Genomic DNA, 19207 nt, shown 5'->3' on the forward strand with positions numbered 1-19207 from the left:
GCAGAAGATTGCATGTAGAATTGACTGAGAGAGCCCTTCCACCACTATATAAGTAGGTGCCTCCATTCCTAAGATTCCATCAATCCTCTTCAACCTGTTGCTACCACAGAAAGAGAGGACATAACATTAACACATCAACATTTATGTGACTTATCAATTTATCATCCTCTGATTCTTAAACCAGGAATAAGCCATTCATTCAATAGTTGCATTTTTATTGCATATGACAAGTTTATAGTACATTGATCACATATCAGAATTAACTTGATTGCATAAACTGAAAGAGAAAGTTGAGATGGAAAGTGGTGAACTGAGAGTGGCGAGTGCACGCATAGGGAGCTCCGGCGTGTGGAGAAGCGGCAGCATTGACGTGTTTTCAGGGTCTTCAAGAAGGGATGATGATGAACAAGAGCTTAAATGGGCTGCAATTGAGAAACTCCCCACGTATCTACGCATGACTAGGGGAATTCTCACTGAGACAGAAGGCCAACCTACAGAGATTGATATAAACAAACTTTGTCCACTTCAGAGGAAGAACTTGGTGGAGAGGCTCGTCAAGATTGCGGAACAAGATAATGAGAAGTTCTTGTTCAAATTAAGGGACCGCATTGATCGGTAAGCTACTAACATGTGTGCCTGCGTGTGCGTGAATGTGTGTTTTAGTTGAGATCTTAAACTTGTTGAGGAAAATAATGGATCTTTTAGGGCTTATGTGCTTTCTGTATCATGTATAAAGAAATTTATAATGTGTGTGTTGAAAGTGCAGTGTTGGACTTGAAATTCCGACGATTGAAATCCGTTTTGAACACTTGAATGTTGAGGCAGAAGCTCATGTGGGAAGCAGGGCACTACCTACAATCTTTAACTTCTGCATCAATTTGTTTGAGGTAATTAACTGTGAATGGTCAATAAAATTGGATGTTGTCACAAGAGTTGTTTTTGAAGCAGAGAACACTGACAAGTTCATATATATGTGTGCATTTACTCTCTCTTTCTGAAGGGGTTCCTCAATTCTCTTCACCTTATTCCCAGTCGAAAGAAGCCATTCACAGTTCTTGATGATGTCAGTGGAATCATCAAGCCAAAAAGGTAAGAGGGTGGAGTTGACCTTTGTGGAATTGGTATGTAAGATAGTTGGGGAACTAAACTATCTTTTTCTAAACATTTTTATTTTGGCTTATGCAGAATGACATTGCTTTTAGGCCCTCCAAGCTCTGGAAAGACCACATTATTGTTGGCACTGGCTGGAAGGCTTAGTAAAGATCTAAAAGTAAGTTTCAGCAACTGATGAATCAGAATCATTTAAGGCTTATAATTCATTCAATTCTATTGCTGATGAATTGCAGTTTTCGGGGCGAGTTTCGTATAATGGACATGGGATGGAGGAATTTGTGCCTCAGAGAACATCAGCTTACATAAGTCAAACTGATCTACACATAGGAGAAATGACAGTCAGAGAAACATTGGCCTTTTCTGCAAGGTGTCAAGGGATCGGAACCCGATATGGTCAGTTCACGTTAGCCCTTCAAAAACAACACAGTCAACCTTGATGTCTGGACTTCAAAGGGATTATGTCACCTAACTTTGATTGAAATGTTTTCAATTTGTATAACTTGCAGAGATGCTGGCAGAATTGTCAAGAAGAGAGAAGGCTGCAAACATTAAGCCAGATCCTGATCTTGATATTTATATGAAGGTGACATAAGATCAAAATTAAATGTTAATTTAACTTCTTTTGCATTTTTTCAAATTAAGTCCACAATGAATATGTTAGAAAAATGTAAGTGGCTAATCTAAGCATACTGAATTTTCAGGCGGCAGCACTAGAAGGCCAAGAAACCAATGTAGTTACAGATTATATAATGAAGGTAGCACAGTAAATTCTGAAAATTTGTTATATAACATTTTAATTTTTAAGAAAAAAAGAAGTAAAAAACTTAGTTGTTCCTGTTTCTAACATTTGGCAGATTTTGGGACTGGAAGTTTGTGCTGATACCATGGTAGGGGATGACATGATTCGAGGTATTTCTGGAGGACAAAAGAAGAGAGTCACGACTGGTAAACAAAAAAACTTGTTATTTGTTTAACATAAAATGATTTTATTTTTATATTTTGTGAAACTCTATGTGACTACCAATTACCAATTTGATTTATTATTTGTGTCCAATGATCTATAGGTGAGATGCTAGTCGGACCAGCAAGAGCACTTTTCATGGATGAAATATCAACCGGTTTAGACAGTTCTACCACATTCCAAATGGTTAATTCTCTAAGACAATCTATCCACATTCTGAATGGAACAGCTGTGATCTCTCTTCTCCAGCCAGCACCAGAAACTTATGAGTTATTTGATGATATAATTCTCCTCTCAGATGGGCAAATTGTGTATCAGGGTCCAAGGGAAAATGTGCTTGAGTTCTTTGAGTACATGGGGTTCAAATGTCCAGAGAGGAAAGGAGTAGCAGATTTTTTACAAGAAGTAACTAACTCTAAGCTTCATTGTACTTTTTTTCCTCTTTTCATCCTTAAATAAAAGAAAACACCACTCAGTTGTTGTATTTGGTCATGTATATGGCAGGTAACATCAAGAAAAGACCAAGAACAGTATTGGGCAAATAAAGATGAGCCATACTCCTTTGTTACTGTTAAAGAGTTTGCTGAAGCATTTCAGTCATTTCACGCAGGTCGAAAACTCGGTGATGAACTTGCCACTCCATTTGACATGTCCAAAGGCCACCCTGCCGTGTTGACAAAAAACAAGTTTGGTGTTTGCAAGAAGGAACTTTTGAAAGCCTGTGTGTCCAGAGAATTCTTACTTATGAAAAGGAATTCTTTTGTCTATATTTTCAAGATGTGGCAAGTAAGCACTGTTCTATTCTAGCTTCCATATTTTTTCTTCCTCAATCATTAGCATTAGTTGTTTCAACTAGATTAATTCATGTTTCATTTCTTTCATTTTCAGCTGATTTTAACGGGGTTCATAACAATGACATTGTTCCTGAGAACTGAGATGCACCGGGATACAGAAACTGATGGTGGGATCTACATGGGTGCATTGTTCTTCGTACTAATTGTGATTATGTTCAATGGATACTCCGAGCTATCCATGTCCATCATGAAACTCCCCGTTTTCTATAAGCAAAGGGACCTTCTCTTTTTTCCTTGTTGGGCATACTCTCTGCCCACATGGATCCTTAAGATTCCTATCACCTTAGTGGAAGTTGGTATTTGGGTTGTGATGACTTACTATGTTATAGGCTTTGATCCTAGTATTGAAAGGTGAGATTCTTCTTTTTTTTTTTCTTTCTTTTTTTCATGCATAGGCTTCAGAGTTTTCTTTGTAGTGTGCTAACTAATAGCTCCTTATGGCAGGTTCATCAAGCAATACTTTCTACTTGTTTGTATCAACCAAATGGCATCTGGACTTTTTCGATTTATGGGAGCAGTTGGAAGGAACATCATTGTTGCAAACACAGTTGGGTCATTTGCTTTACTTGCAGTTATGGTCATGGGTGGATTTATCCTATCTAGAGGTAAAGTATTAATAAATATTAATGCAGTTTATTTTAAACAAATTTAATTAGAACACTATTATCCGATCATAAACTACTAGATAATATGGACTTTTGTAATACTTACTCTAAAAGTCACAACGATGATGATTTCTAATTAGCTAACACGGTAATACTTTAAGAGTGTTGCACTATCTGTGTAAAAGACTTTACATTGATAATCCATGAAAAATCAAACTCTTTGGAAACATGCACGTTGCATGTTCCAAGGTATTTTGATATCAAAATCTCACACAGCTACCTTCTTTTTGAACCAGTTGATGTGAAGAAATGGTGGTTGTGGGGTTACTGGTTCTCGCCGATGATGTATGGACAAAATGCTCTAGCTGTGAATGAATTCCTCGGAAAGAGTTGGTCACATGTAAGAAATAAAATCACATTTTCATGAATGAAACATGTACGAGAATAAAAATGTGTAACTAGTGAACAGTCTTGATCAGTTTTTTTTTTATAACAACATGTGAATATTTTTGCATTGCGCAGGTTACTCCTAATTCAACAGAACCATTAGGAGTAAAGGTCTTGAAGTCACGTGGGATTTTCCCCAAAGCATACTGGTATTGGATTGGAGTTGGAGCTTCCATTGGATACATGTTACTATTCAACTTCCTTTTCCCCTTGGCCTTGCATTATCTTGACCGTGAGTATCTTACAGTACACGTACCTTTCAATTTGTGAAACTGAAACATTGCTCTAAGCCTCTAACAACTGAAACATTTTTCTGCAGCATTTGGTAAACCACAAGCATTAATCTCAGAAGAAGCCTTGGCTGAGAGAAATGCTGGCAGAAACGAACACATCATCGAATTATCGTCTAGAATCAAAGGCTCTTCTGGTGAGTTAAAAGTTCACTCACAGTCTCACATTGTCACGTTTTCTTTCTATTTTAACTGCACCTGTTCATGTAGTTTAATTTCAATGCAGATAAAGGGAATGAAAGTCGTAGAAATGTGTCCTCTAGAACACTGTCAGCAAGAGTGGGTGGCATTGGTGCAAGTGAACACAACAAGAAACGAGGGATGGTTCTTCCTTTCACACCCCTTTCTATCACTTTTGATGAAATCAGATATTCGGTGGAGATGCCACAGGTACAATAATTGACTTCAAATGGAGTAGTCTTTTTTGTAATAGAGAATTAAAATAAGTCATCCTACGTGCACATAGCATAAGATAGTGGCTTATGAAGATTGTATGTAAATCAAGCATAAAAAGTGAGAGTCATATGTAGTCTCCCTCCTGATATATTTCCAATAGTTTCCTGACAATAGATTAAGATTTATCTTTTTTTTTTATCAGCAAATGTTAGTTTGTTAGTTTTGTTAGAAGTGTCAGTTGGGAGAATTAGAACCCGCGACCCCTCCCCCCCTCCTTCTCCTTTCTTCCTTCCCCAGCCACTAGGTCAACCTTATATGTCTAATTAAGATTTATCTATATATATGTGTGCAGGAAATGAAGAGCCAAGGCATTCTTGAAGATCGACTTGAACTGTTGAAGGGTGTTAATGGAGCTTTTAGACCAGGAGTTCTTACAGCTCTAATGGGTGTAAGCGGGGCTGGTAAAACAACTCTAATGGATGTATTATCTGGAAGAAAAACAGCAGGTTATATTCAAGGGCAAATCACTATTTCCGGGTACCCTAAAAGGCAAGAAACGTTTGCTCGCATAGCAGGATACTGTGAGCAGACTGATATCCACTCTCCCCATGTTACAGTCTATGAGTCTTTGGTTTATTCTGCATGGCTTCGCTTACCCCCTGAGGTTGATTCTTCCACCAGACAGGTAAGCTTTTGTAAATTAGATCATACATAGTATCTTAACAGAACAAAAGTTGGAGAATCCAATCACTAATTGAAAAGTGGAAATTGAGTTTTTTATTGGTTGTGCACTTGTGTTAGAATTGCTTAGTGCACACACAACCAATGACATTGTAGTATTGTACCTTCTTCCAAGTGTTCAATGTCATTTTAGTTTCTTATGAATCCTATTGATGGATTGTAGATGTTCATTGAGGAAGTTATGGAGCTGGTAGAGCTGACTTCATTAAGAGAAGCCTTGGTGGGATTGCCTGGAGTGAATGGCCTATCCACGGAGCAGCGCAAGAGGTTAACAATTGCAGTTGAACTTGTTGCCAATCCATCTATTATATTCATGGATGAACCTACCTCTGGCCTTGATGCCAGAGCTGCTGCTATAGTAATGAGAACAGTGAGGAATACAGTTGATACCGGCCGAACTGTGGTCTGCACAATCCACCAGCCTAGCATTGATATATTTGATGCTTTTGATGAGGTCAGTGGCCATTTTCCTTAACTTGCTTACACAAATTCAGTGTCTCGAGGCTGAACATATATATTGTAATATTACAGCTACTTCTGTTGAAGCGTGGAGGTGAGGAAATATATGTGGGACCTTTAGGCCAGCATTGTTCTCATCTGATCAATCACTTTGAGGTCTGCACCATCTCTAATTACTAATTAATTAGTGATAAATACTATTATCAAACAGTTTATTCATCAAGTAAGTTGTGCTTGGTGTAGGGAATTAATGGGGTGCCAAAAATTAAGAATGGTTATAATCCTGCCACTTGGATGTTGGAGGTTACTTCAGAAGCACAAGAAGCAGCTCTTGGAGTTAACTTCGCTGAAATATACAAGAATTCTGACCTATATAGGTAGGAACAACTTGAAATTCAAATCAAAATCCACATGAAATCATTACTCTTTAAGCATAATTGTTACTGTTATTATGCTTTTTTATGGTTAACCAATATTGCACAATTACATTCAGGAGAAACAAGGCCTTGATCAGGGAACTTACCACACCTCCAACAGGTTCCAAAGACTTATACTTCCCCACAAAGTACTCACAGACTTTCTTCACTCAATGCATGGCTTGCCTTTGGAAACAGCACCTATCATACTGGAGAAATCCCCCATATAGTGCAGTGAGACTTTTATTCACAACAATCATAGCCTTATTGTTTGGGACAATATTTTGGGATATTGGCTCCAAAAGGTACCAACATGAAACCACTGTCCTTAATTTCTTTGCATAGTCTCTAAATTCCTTTTTCTTATTTTATTACCTTTATTTATATATTCTTCTGATGCAGGCAAAGAAAACAAGATCTATTTAATGCAATGGGATCCATGTATGCTGCAGTCCTCTTCATTGGGATACAAAATGCTACATCTGTGCAACCAGTTGTAGCCATTGAGAGAACTGTCTTCTATAGAGAAAGAGCTGCTGGAATGTACTCAGCTTTACCATATGCATTTGGACAGGTATGCTTGAAATTGCTCATGTAATGACTAAAGAATATTAACAATTAATTAACAAAGTTTTCTTCAAGTTATAGAACACTAATTATGATATTGAATGAAAATGAATATTGTCAACTCACTCCACATTTGAAATATTCAGGTTGCTATTGAGATCCCATACATATTCATACAAACCCTCGTGTATGGAGTCATAGTGTATGCTATGATTGGGTTTGATTGGACGTTCAGCAAGTTCTTTTGGTATCTCTTCTTCATGTTCTTCACCTTTTTATACTTCACCTTTTATGGCATGATGGCTGTGGGTCTCACACCGGATCACAACGTAGCTGCTATAGTTTCCTTTGGGTTCTACATGATATGGAACCTCTTCTCAGGATTCGTCATTCCAAGAACTGTAAGTTTATGTGTTCCTTTAGCTTCATTATTCATTTAGTTAATATACATACACAATCATTAGGTTTTATTCCTTATGCCTAGAAAATTACTGGTACATTTTTTTTTTAATTTGTTTTAGTCTCTATCCCTCAAAATTGTAAGGACTAAAATGGATTAAAAAATGTATTGTAAAACAAGTTAAAAGGTGTTTGTCTCTAAAATGAGAATTGTTTTCAAATGTAATTGTGCAAATACTAAAATGTAAAGATTGTGCAGCTACATACAGAGACTGAATGAATAATTAGACCTCATTTTAGTTAATACTAGACTATGTACATTTAGATAGTAAACTAGTAACTCACAAATGTTATTGTGATCCTTATATGTAACAGAGAATGCCAGTGTGGTGGAGATGGTACTTTTGGATTTGTCCAGTGTCTTGGACCTTATATGGATTGGTGACTTCACAATTTGGTGACATAAAAGAACCTATAGATACTGGAGAGACTGTGGAAGAGTTTGTTAGGAGTTATTTTGGGTATAGAGATGACTTTGTAGGCGTAGCTGCAGCTGTGCTTGTTGGGTTTACACTGCTTTTTGGATTTACCTTTGCCTTCTCAATCAAGGCATTCAATTTCCAAAAGAGATGACCACTTTACTTTTATACAACAACTTGTAAATGAATGATCACATTCCAGATTTTTGTTGAACAAAGGAATATATAGAAACCATAGATACACTTCTCCTTTGTTGTGAGAATTGCTAGTATTTGTATTTCTGCAGCATCTTTCGCTCCAACTATTTCTCTTTGCCATCCATCTTATCGCTACTTCTCTTGCTGCTTGTGAAAAGACTAATCCATAAATTAATATGCAAGTTCTTTCACATTAGTATTTTAAAAAATATTTTTTTATTTTATATATAAACCCGCCAGTTTTAATTGATAGAGAAATTTATCTACTCAACTAAGATAAATGGAAAGCCAACAAAAGCAACGAAAATAATTTTTGCGCCTACTCATCTTGATCAAATTGATTCCATTTTAACCAATCTTATCAATAATAACTGTACGGTCACGTGCCATTTATTTGGAAAAAAAGTACTAAATTAACGATGTTACGTTACACTCAGTGTTTATTATGACTACAAGAGTGATGTCATGTGCTAATTGACTCAAATTAATTGTAGATTTTTTTGTTACCAAATAAATATAGGCTAATAATTGATGAAAAAGAATACTTTGAAAATGTTAAATAAAAATTAATGAAAGAAAGAAGTAGAAGAGATAAAAAAAAAATGTATCATTTGAATAAATAGAGATAAGAAAATAGAAAATTTTATATGTGGTAATTTAAATGAGTGAAATAAAATACTAAGTGAAAAGAAATAAATTATTTGTATAAAGAAGTTTTTATACTAATTGAAAAAAAATTCAAAAAATTTAAATCGTTTACTCTTGCTTCTTCTTAACAAAAAATTATCTCTTAACTTTTTTTATGTTTAAAAATTATTTAACTTTAAAAATATAAAGAAAAAGTAGGATGTCTTCTCCCCACTTTCACTCAAAAGGGGGAGAGCTTTTTATTGGTATTTTTTTATCTACGATGTTAATAATGGGATTTAATAATTATCGAGTACCTAAATCTGTTAATATAAGATTTTGTTACTTTAATCAATAATTTTGAGTTTGAGTGTTAAATTATATCATAAAAGATACTTATTGTATAGTCTAAAAGAAATAATGAAATTGTCTTAGCACCAAACCGACTCTAATGTAGTGTTAAGAAAGTAATTTTCTCCCATATATTTTCTTTTCATTCAAATGTAGTGTTAATGTTCTTGCCTTTTAATTTCCTTAAAAATTATCCTAAATTAAACTTCAAATTAGATAATTACACAACTGTAAATTAATTTTATCAAACTATTTCACTAAATATAATTAAAAAAATCAACGCATTGAAAAATATAAAAAAATTATTCTAAAGTACAACGCACAATCTCCTAAAAAAAAGGTACAACGCACAACAAATATAAAACTATGTTGGGACCTTGAAATTTTAGCAAGAAATATATTTGATTTAAAAAAAAACTACTTTATTTTCCTTACATTCTCGTTAACTAAAAAATAAAAAATATATTTGAAGTGAGTTTTATTTTATAGTTAAAAAAAAAAAAGTATGTTCTTTTGGTACAGGTAAAAAAAAAGTGAGTGTACCCAAACAATCTCTGGAAATTATCTAGAAGAATTAAAGACAGTATCACTAGGCACTAGTCAAGATGTGGGCAAACGACTAGGATTCTCCCCTTTACACACTTAATATTATTGGAAGGGATTTAGTAATAAAAGACTCAGACACAAGTCTCGCAAGGAAATTCACCAACCTTATTTACATATAAAATATATAAATAAAATAAAATAAAAAAACAGCTCCTCTAAGCATAAAGTGTAGTCTTAACAACTTAAAAAGCAGTATAGGTCTATCTTTTTCAAATAGGGCATGCTCTTTATAAAAAATTCGGCACGGAATTATTAGCAGGAAAAGATTTGAACTCACGTACTTTAGACTTGCACAAACACTTTAACTTTAAAGAAGAAACAAAAGTAGAAAGAATTAATTACTAAACTAAAATGCATTCTCTTTATTCACCAAAAAAAAAAATGCATTCTCTTTAACAATAAAATTGTTCCAATACATCACATATTGGGCAAAGGGCAAAGGCATAAATTTTCAAATGCATCACATTATTGGCAGCAGTATCTGAGACCCTCAAATGATAAAATCTTCAATTAACCAAGTAAAGAAAAGAGCAACTATCATTCATCACACGAAACCGCAAAGGAAGTGCCCCTCATGGCTCATAGTCAGAAGTGAGAACCACACAAGCCCTGAAGCTATGTATTGATTGGTTTTTACCATGCAAAAAATGTAGTAAGAATAAAGCAATGACAGTAATTCTAAATATCCAATGACTAAATTAAATGTCGACTAGATGCCGCATATGTTACAGTCAAAGTTTCCTCTCAGCCTGCACGTACAATTACAAATGAATCTTAATTCTCACCTCAAAAAGAAAATTAAAGCAGAAGGAGTTGTACCAACTCAGTTACCCAAGCTGTCCAGGAAGCTTTGCAACTCCTTCAAACCTTCAGCAGAGAAGCTCCGTTGTACTCTAGAGCGTGGTGCCACCAAGTTAGGAGGAGGTTGCTGCTGGAAGCAAACCACGACTGCAGCCAAATTGTCTCCACTTTTTCTCTTTAAAGCCTCGTCAACCAGATCCTTACTACACATGGCTGGATCGTTATGCTCCTGAAGCCTGCGCCGAGCAAAATCCACTGCATTTTGGCTCCGAAATACATCCCAAATCCCATCACAACCAATGATGAGAAATTCGTCCTCGGCAGTCAGTTTTGTAGTCATAAGTTCTGGTTCTGCAGTCAGTGGTCCACCGTCTTTGCTCTTCATTCCTTCCATGTGCCAGTCACCAAGTGCACGAGCAACATTAAGTTGTCCATTGAGATATCCATCGTAGACATACCCCCCAGATGCCTCGATACGCTTCTTTTCTTTGTTGCAACCTGGTTTATGATCTCTTGACATTTCAATTGCTTTTCCACGACGGCACAGCACAGCTCGGCAATCTCCTGCATTTGCCACCACCAGCAACCTGCAATCAGAAACTATGATCATCACACGACTTATCAAGGGTATGCAGTTAATGTCGTGTTGGTTTTATTTTGGAAAAGGAGGAGCATAAAAATGCCAACTATTGTAGCAGGACAAAAAGCTCCTGAACCTCATTCCAATAATTTATGGCTTTCATACTTCCTTCAAAACAGTGGAAACTTAAAAGAAAAATAAATAGCATAATTTTGACGCTATTTGGAAGAATATATATATATATTATTAAACATCAAAATCCTAACCTTCCTATAACAAGAGTAGCTAATGCAGTGGTCCCAGATGCAAGTGCGGCATCCAGAGAGCAAGCTTCTGCAAAGGCATTGTCTGCTTGCAGAAATGCTGAAGCAACTATCCTTTCAATATCTCTAGGGAAATCTTTGTCATCAACAATGAACTTTGGCAGATGAAGACAAGCAAAGTCAGCAGCATGCTTTCCCCCATGTCCATCAAATACCTGACCAAGCCATCAACCATAATACATTACCTCACTTTCACAACAGTTTTCAAACAAATGCCAGAAACAAACACAATATTCTCTATTCTTGTCAGCTGTAAAAACTCCTGGATCAGCAATATTGTGTCTAAAATGTCTTTATATGCATTCATCAATAGTTCATACCATAGGTAAAACAATGCATTACTACCAAAGAAGATTAGTATGTGAATTGTGAACTATGTGATTTGCAAAGAAATTCCAAAACAAAAGTCATCAAATATGTGGAACATAAGAGTGAAGGAAGACAAAGAAAAGAAAATAACAGTGCATGAAAATGACAAACAATAAAAAACCACACAGAAAAACTAAAATTCATTAACACAAGAATCAGTACTAATAAGTTAAGCACCAAAAATAGATATATACCCCATAGAAAGCACTGGGTCCGTCTATATGGTTCTTGAGTCCATAATCCTCCATAAAATTGTCAACACAAACATATGCATCTTCCATATTTGACCGGAATCCAATATCAGTACAAGCTCCAGAACGAAGCATTGGAAAGAAATCAGACTGACAATCTTCAGTTACATGCTCCGGCTCAGCAGATACATCAGACAACTTCGTGTTCATCTTCTGATTTTGCCATAAAAGTCAGAAAAAAATGAAAAAAACATAAAAAGTGCAGAAAGGAACCAGAAACTCCATAAAGAACGATAACGACAGCAGTAATTGCTTACTAATGACAAGACTGTAAACGATATCAACAAGAAAACTAAATAAAATAAACGAAAGAGATGGACAAATTCAGAAGAGCCCCACGATGTTAGCACACTCGAGGTACGCATCTAAATGACAAGAAGGAACAAAGTGCAATATTATTTACATAATTTAATTTAATTTACTGTCTGCACGATCTGACTACACCAACCCCACCATCGGTGTTTCACATTATTACTTCTCCCAACAAAATTTCCTTCTATCCTAAACCCCAATACTATGCTTCATTTATAAAGAAAGAAAAGAAATATAACCCAAAAGCTAAAACTACTTGCACATATGACTCGATCACTTTCCATTGCAACAACTTTCCAAAATCTCTCACTGCATCCAAATGGCAATGGAAAGGAAGAGGAACGGTGTTAAAAATTGACAAATATAGATATTAGAACCATTTTAAGGAACTCAGAAATTCCCATTACTGTTCAAACAACAAAAGAAGAAATTGCCCTATTCCTGTCTAAAAGGAAAAATAAGCACACACTGACCCCACTAGCATTAAAAATATACATATTTAGAGGAAAAAAGCAATTTTGAGAAAGAATAACTCACGAGAGAAGCGTGGCGAACAAGTTTGCATTGGCGATACGAAGGTGGGTTGGGATTGGGAGGTCGAGTCACACTGGAGCTCCTACTTTCACTTTCACTACAACAATTCACCCCTTCAATCTCCTCCATGCTTTCTCCACCATAAGATCCCAGAGAGCACAAAACGAAATGGGTTCGACCCAGAGAGCACAAAACGAAATGGGTTCGACCCAGATTGCAAAAAGCTATTGGGTAGCTATAACGAGTGCAAAAATTAGGTCTTTTTGGAGTTAGGTTTGGTGGGTCGGTCTATGCGATTCAAAGGGAACATGGTATCGCAAATGCAGGGATTGGTGATAAGGGATTTGCACAAAAAATCTTGTGAATAGAGAGAGAGAGAGAGAGAGAGAGAGAGAGAGAGAGAGATTCACCGTCGTATCTGAAGGCGGTGGTCGGTTGTTAGTGTGGGGTTTTAACTTTCGAAATGCGGTGGCAGGTTCATGACGACGTCGTATGGCTATGTAAAGTTTTGAGCTTTTTTAACGGCAAGGGACTTTGTTTTTTCAGAGAGGCGCACCGCCCACGTCTTTTTCATAACACATTAATAGAAAATAATTTAGTAAGAAATAAATTTTTTTATCGATAAATTTTAATGATTAATATTATTATTTTTTGTTGATAAAGATAAAACTATTTTTTTCTTTTCTCTCTTAATCAATCAATCTTATATTTCTAAAATAATATTTCCTTTACATGCTTGAAAATATAATTCAAGCCAACTACATTAAATACTTAAATATACCTCTAACCTCTCATCTAAAAAAAAATATGTAATTCAGGGGATCTGAATGCGGGGTGATTGATGAATTGCATTTTCAAGTTTCAATAATATAGCAGTGTCAACTAAAATGATGATTACATTTTCAAGTTTCAATAATATAGCAGTATCAACTAAAATGATGATTACATTTGTTCCCCAATCATGATTCCCTTCTTCAGTCAACATCGTATAAACATCTAACATTAGATTTACCTTGGTTTTATGGAGAAGTGGGAGTGGGAGTAGGATATATTATACTGTTTTAATTTTTATTTTTTAAATCTACCATGATTATTGACTTGCATCATTTTGAGATTATAGTCAAAATTATAAACAAAAGTAGAGAAATAAAAAATAGGATTCAAAATAAACACTCCACTGAGTAATAAATTCTCACTAGAAATCAATTTCGACTAACTTAACACAATGGTTCAGTGAGTCTCATTAATATCATAATGATTTGGAAAAGTTAAAAAGAATAAAAGAAAAATGACTTAGAGAATATCAAAAAAACATCTAAACTGATTCCATCTAAATTGAGTGTGAAATTACATGAAAAATAACAAAACAGGTCTTCATTTACTATTCAATTCCAAAATTAATTAAACTACAACCATAAATACTTCTTGATACCATGGATTTAGACTTTTAATAATGTCTTCAAGTTGAGCTCAAATCATTACCATATTGAGAAAAAAGTGACTTGCTTTGGTGAAGCCTCTCGCCTACTTTGGGTTAAACTTTTTTTTTATACTCATAAGGTTAAATTTATTTTTTAATTCTCTAATTTATTTATTTTTTAATTTAATTTTTTTAATTTTATTAAGTTTAATTTGATCTTCTGATTTCTTAAATTAATTCAATTTGATCCTTCAAACTAAATTATAATTATAAGAAATCACATTTTGTAATGATTCAGAATTATCATTATTTTAAATTGTCACAAAATACATATTATAACAAAAAAAATGGATCAGTTTTGAAAAATAGAGGACCAAATTAAATTAATTTTAAAAATTATAGTATCAAATTAAACCTAAAAAAATTATCAAATCAAATTAAAACAAAATAATAAATTAGAAGACTAAAAAACTTAATTAACGTATTCATAATTAGACTTTGCAAAAAAAAAATCATCTCTTTAATCTTAGACCTAGTCATAAGAACTTCAATGTCATACAAATAAAATTTAGATTGACTTATTGAATCTCTATCAAATTTAAATTCAAATTCTTTGTATATTTTTTATTTTACTTTAATTAATCATTTATTTTAAACCACCAATAAACTAACACAATATTTTTACAACTTAATGATAATTTCAAATTTGAGTCATATATATTTGTTAAATATTTGGTAGAAAATTTAGAATCTACAATAATTATATCCGACTCAAACATGATTATTTATAGTAAAAATTACTTATTATGGTTGAAACTAAGACATTGAATCAAATAATCGCTTAGGAAATCCTAATAATATGATTTTTTAACATGTGTTTTTATTATTTATTCAAATTTATTAAAAATTAAAAATAAAAGTAAATGTGACTCATACCTATATAAATAGATATATCTAATTAATACATTATTTACCAATTGTATAAAAAGTTTTGATATATTTAACTTAGATGATAAAAATATAAGAGAAATGTTAAATTTAAAATAAAGTGTAAAAGATGGAATCATATAAATCCTATATAAAATATAAAATTTCTCTTTAATATTATTTCTCTCCCTTCGTTACAAAGAGAATCAAACTTATCTTCACCAAATGAACATCAAATGTTTTCCAATTATGTTATGTCTTTAATCATATCAATATCATAAATAAAGACTAGTCCCCATATTAATTATGGATATTGTAAATTTCCTTTATGATAAGGAAAAATAATTTACTAACACTCGATTAATACCAATAAAATGTATGTAAAAGTAAAAATTATTTAATATATTTTTCTGATATCTCTCTAAATATTGTAAAAAATAATAATCTTTTAATAAATTATTTTTCATGTATATAATTGAGAATTAAACCTTAAATTCTTTTTAAAGGACTTTAATTATTATTTATAATTATGTCAACGGATGAAAGTTATCTAATAATTACGATAGTAAATAATATATTTCCTAAATTTTTGTAATTATATTAAATTACCTGAGAAAATTGTTTTTTCTGAATTCTTTTGAGATTGTTAAATTTTAATTCTAAATTATTGAAGATATAAACATAAACATAAACATAGATACTCATCGAAAATGGATACATGCCACTGTTCATATTGCGACTCCAGTCACATCTCTCTTCTTTGGGCTTGCTAGAGATACACTATTTTCTTGATTTATTAATTGCTAGAGATGAAATATTTATTCATCGAAATTTCTGTTCACCAAATAACTTCCCAGTCAATGTGGTTTTTAATAAGTATGTCTCTAAGACTCTAATGATATTCTAATTAGGTTGTCAAGTTTTGTTAGAAAGCACGGTAGCGATATCATATTTTTATTTTTTACAATAGGGAATAGAGATATCATATTAAATGTTATGTTTTTTTTAGTATTTTTTATTTTTAATTACTCAATCATTATTTAGAACAGCCATTAATAAAATGTGATTAGAGTTTATTCATAAACAAATAGGTAGTTATAGATGATAAAACAGTCAAAACCTACTCCTCTTTATGCCGACAAAGCTATTAGCTCCGTTGGATAAGAAGTACGTTGCAAGCATGATTATTGTCGACGAAATTCCAAAAATATAAGTTGTTTATTCCTCGTCTTTTGTTCCAAACGTACTAGCTTGATTATAAAAGTAGCCATCTTGTTCACATGTTAACCTAAAATTTTGACTTGTTTTGTAAGCAATTACCCATATCTTTCTATAAATGAATGTAATCGTGGAAGTACTTTTGAAAAGTATTTGATGTTAGGCTTAAACTTTGGTCTCGCTATCCAATTGTAGCTCTTTTTTCCCCCCATTAAAACATGCTCCTTATCAAATATAGAAAATACTTTCATCATTAAAATATTATTTTTTATAAAATAGTAAATATGCATGATATAAGCTTGGTTACATGTTTCGCAGACTTTATTTGGTGTTAAAATATAAACTTCTATTGTTGTCCCTAATGGTTTGATCAAAACGGTGTTGTCAATGAACTTGGTCAGTGCGATGGCAAGGGGCGAGGAAAGCATATAGGAAAAAAAGAAAAAACGAAATTGAACTCGTAACGCTAATATCCGAATGGAGCCGGTCTTTGTATTTTTTTTTTTCTTCATAATATTGGGGGGACAATTTTGACCCACAAAAATTCATAAACAACTCATTTTTCAAAAACTGTTCTTTCGGATGTCTGTCAATTTCAGAGTTTCGGTAAGTGAAGATATTAATCAGATTAAATTAGTATTTCAGTGCCTTAATTTAGGTTTAATTTGATTATTTAATTCTTTAAATTAATTTAATTTGTTTTTTCAGTTTAAATAAGAAATTATACTTTGTGATAAGTAATTTTAAATCATCGAAAATACACATATCACCGAAAAATAAATTAATTTAAAAAATTAGATGATCAAATTAAAATTAAAAAAATTAATTGATGAAATTAAATCGATTTTAAAAAATAAAAAATAAAATGAAAGTTACGGAATTGAAATATCTAAATCCAGAAGAAGAGTGAAGGGGAAACTTGTTTAATCGGTTAGTTTCCCTATTACGAAATTGTTTGACATAATTTTTTCAATGAATCCTCTTGTTTGAAACTTACATAAGTTTGATCGAGGAAGTCCAAATTTTCATCCAAGATGCATGGAGAGACTGTGACAAGCGTGTCCTCTACTGGGCAACGCGAGATTGCTGCAAACACGGCAAGCAATAGGTAGCACCAAAAACAAGATGCTAAACTCAACCAATTAATTAAAAGTAAATAATGGTGGCTTTGCCATTTGGAATACGCCTCTTCCACTTGTCCAAACAATAACTCCCACTTTTTTCGATCTCCTAATTACTATTTTACATTTCAAGCTTTTCTGCTTCCTCATATCTCTCTATATATTGCTTCCTTTAGTTCTAAGTCAAGACTTTTATAATTAAGGTAAGAGGGTCATCGTGGAAGGATTTGTAAATTTTCTCAACTCAACTCTCACCATGAGGACCAGTTGCTTCCTAAGCCTTCCCCCTTTTACTTCAAACCAACCTTCCATTCCCCCAAAACATCCTCAACTTTCATCGTAAGTTTTCATCTTTGTTTCTACATACATATATTTTCTTTTAACTTGTTGGGTCACAATTTACATGTCATTTATGTGACTCATGTCACTAACATTACCGTGTGCGTTGTAATAAAGGGTGAAGAACGAAGCATGTTGGAAGAGGCAATGCGTTGTGATGGGAGTGGCATCCATTATTGGACTAGAAATGTGCAATTCAGTGGCAATGGCCCACGAAGCAATTGAAATCAAGACCATGCCATTTAGTAACCAAGTAGTATCAAATAGCAATTCTTACGGTGGCGCCAAATGGAGCGAGAAAAGAATGTGCCCACCTTGGCAAGGCAATTCGCTCGAAACGATCGTGCCGGAGAATCTTCCCCGGCCGTCGGCACGGCGGAGATACGAGGCTGTTCGTTCCTCCTCCAAGACTGCGCCGCCGCTCTCCGCCCCGATCATAGTCCAAAGCAACAAGGGCAGTTGCTTCTCCATGTGAAAAATACTAAATCAAATTAAATTTACTTGTACATGATTATTGTTAATTTAATTGCTTGGCCTTTCACACAAACTTTTAATTTCATAATCATATCCATGTGTCAAGTTTTTATTTCTTGGATGAAAACTTCAAAAATATCTAACGAATAATTGTATGTAATGAATAGTACTAGTACTGGATTGGATTTATGCAGTTTTAGTGATTGTAGTACATGTAGTACAAATTCTAATTCGTTACCTATCTTAAACCATGCACAAGCACAAACATTGTACTACACTGCTTCCCATCTTTTCTTGTTGTTTCGTTTTTGTTTGCTTTCTGAAGCCCATTAGTTTTATAGGCCTGCGGCCCTATTCGCTTTCTATTGGGCTGGTTCATCAGGCCATTATCGCTAACGCACATTCCTCGTTAAATTGTTGCTATCTGTTCATCGTCCCCGCCAATTTTTATGCGATTTATATTTAAATTTTTAATTTAAGAAAAAAGAATTTAAAACATTAAATTACGTGTTATATAAATATTGATGGGACTATGAAGTCCACAGAATCACTTAATAATTTCTCCCATGCAAAGATAATTCTTGAATCACATACCAACCAGAGCTATTTTGTCTCCGATAATTCATTAATTTACATTCAAAACTAACTAGTATTATAATTAACTTGATACTTCTTTTTCTGTAATTTAATTATAAAAAGGGTTATTTTAGTAAACTTAAGTGAAATAAATTTTCTTAAAATTATTTTTCACATAACATATTTAAATATTAAACTTATTTCACATGACAGATAAATAATTTTGAAAATAATCTCATATAAACGCACACTGACGTTAGGAATTATTTTTGCTCGAGATGAATACTTTTTTTAATTGTGAAAGCTAAAAGTACACTAAAATTATGTCAGGCTTAAATATAGGTCCGACACTAGCATACCTATAACAAGGATAAATGGGCCTGGCCTCATTTGTTGTTGTTTGATAAACTTCAAACAAATAAAGGCCGTAAACACCTGAAACTTCGTAGTCCT

At 33.5% G+C, this 19207-nt stretch overlaps 3 protein-coding genes across 4 annotated transcripts; 2 read left to right on the forward strand and 1 right to left on the reverse strand.

Moving 5' to 3' along the window:
• The first annotated feature begins 295 nt into the window (after positions 1–295).
• LOC114415014 (pleiotropic drug resistance protein 1-like) lies at positions 296–8047 on the forward strand. Its single transcript, XM_028379509.1, has 24 exons — positions 296–615; positions 767–887; positions 1001–1089; positions 1186–1270; positions 1347–1506; positions 1620–1696; positions 1815–1868; positions 1968–2058; positions 2178–2479; positions 2579–2860; positions 2963–3279; positions 3373–3533; positions 3830–3933; positions 4056–4212; positions 4300–4407; positions 4497–4660; positions 5019–5351; positions 5571–5861; positions 5939–6022; positions 6110–6243; positions 6360–6587; positions 6685–6856; positions 6996–7250; positions 7624–8047. Exons 1-24 carry the CDS (start codon positions 296–298, stop codon positions 7879–7881), a joined length of 4347 nt encoding a protein of 1448 aa, XP_028235310.1. The 3' UTR covers positions 7882–8047.
• Positions 8048–9991: 1944 nt separating this feature from the next.
• Positions 9992–13228, reverse strand: LOC114415015 (probable protein phosphatase 2C 22). Of its 2 annotated transcripts, none has more exons than XM_028379511.1 (4): positions 12683–13228; positions 11777–11983; positions 11157–11368; positions 9992–10897 (listed from the first exon to the last, which is right to left on the reverse strand). In XM_028379511.1, the coding sequence occupies exons 1-4, from the start codon at positions 12806–12808 to the stop codon at positions 10333–10335; spliced, it is 1110 nt and encodes a 369-aa protein (XP_028235312.1). In that variant the 5' UTR covers positions 12809–13228; the 3' UTR covers positions 9992–10332. The 2 variants fall into 2 exon arrangements, with proteins under 2 accessions (XP_028235312.1, XP_028235311.1); XM_028379510.1 differs by having other exon boundaries at positions 11777–11986; positions 12683–13225.
• A 4234-nt stretch (positions 13229–17462) lies between these two features.
• Positions 17463–18453, forward strand: LOC114415016. The gene is made up of 2 exons (XM_028379512.1): positions 17463–17704; positions 17822–18453. The coding sequence occupies exons 1-2, from the start codon at positions 17622–17624 to the stop codon at positions 18177–18179; spliced, it is 441 nt and encodes a 146-aa protein (XP_028235313.1). The 5' UTR covers positions 17463–17621; the 3' UTR covers positions 18180–18453.
• Positions 18454–19207: the final 754 nt, after the last annotated feature.

Source organism: Glycine soja, chromosome 6 (genome assembly GCF_004193775.1).
Source record: "Glycine soja cultivar W05 chromosome 6, ASM419377v2, whole genome shotgun sequence".
Lineage (NCBI taxonomy): Eukaryota > Viridiplantae > Streptophyta > Magnoliopsida > Fabales > Fabaceae > Glycine > Glycine soja.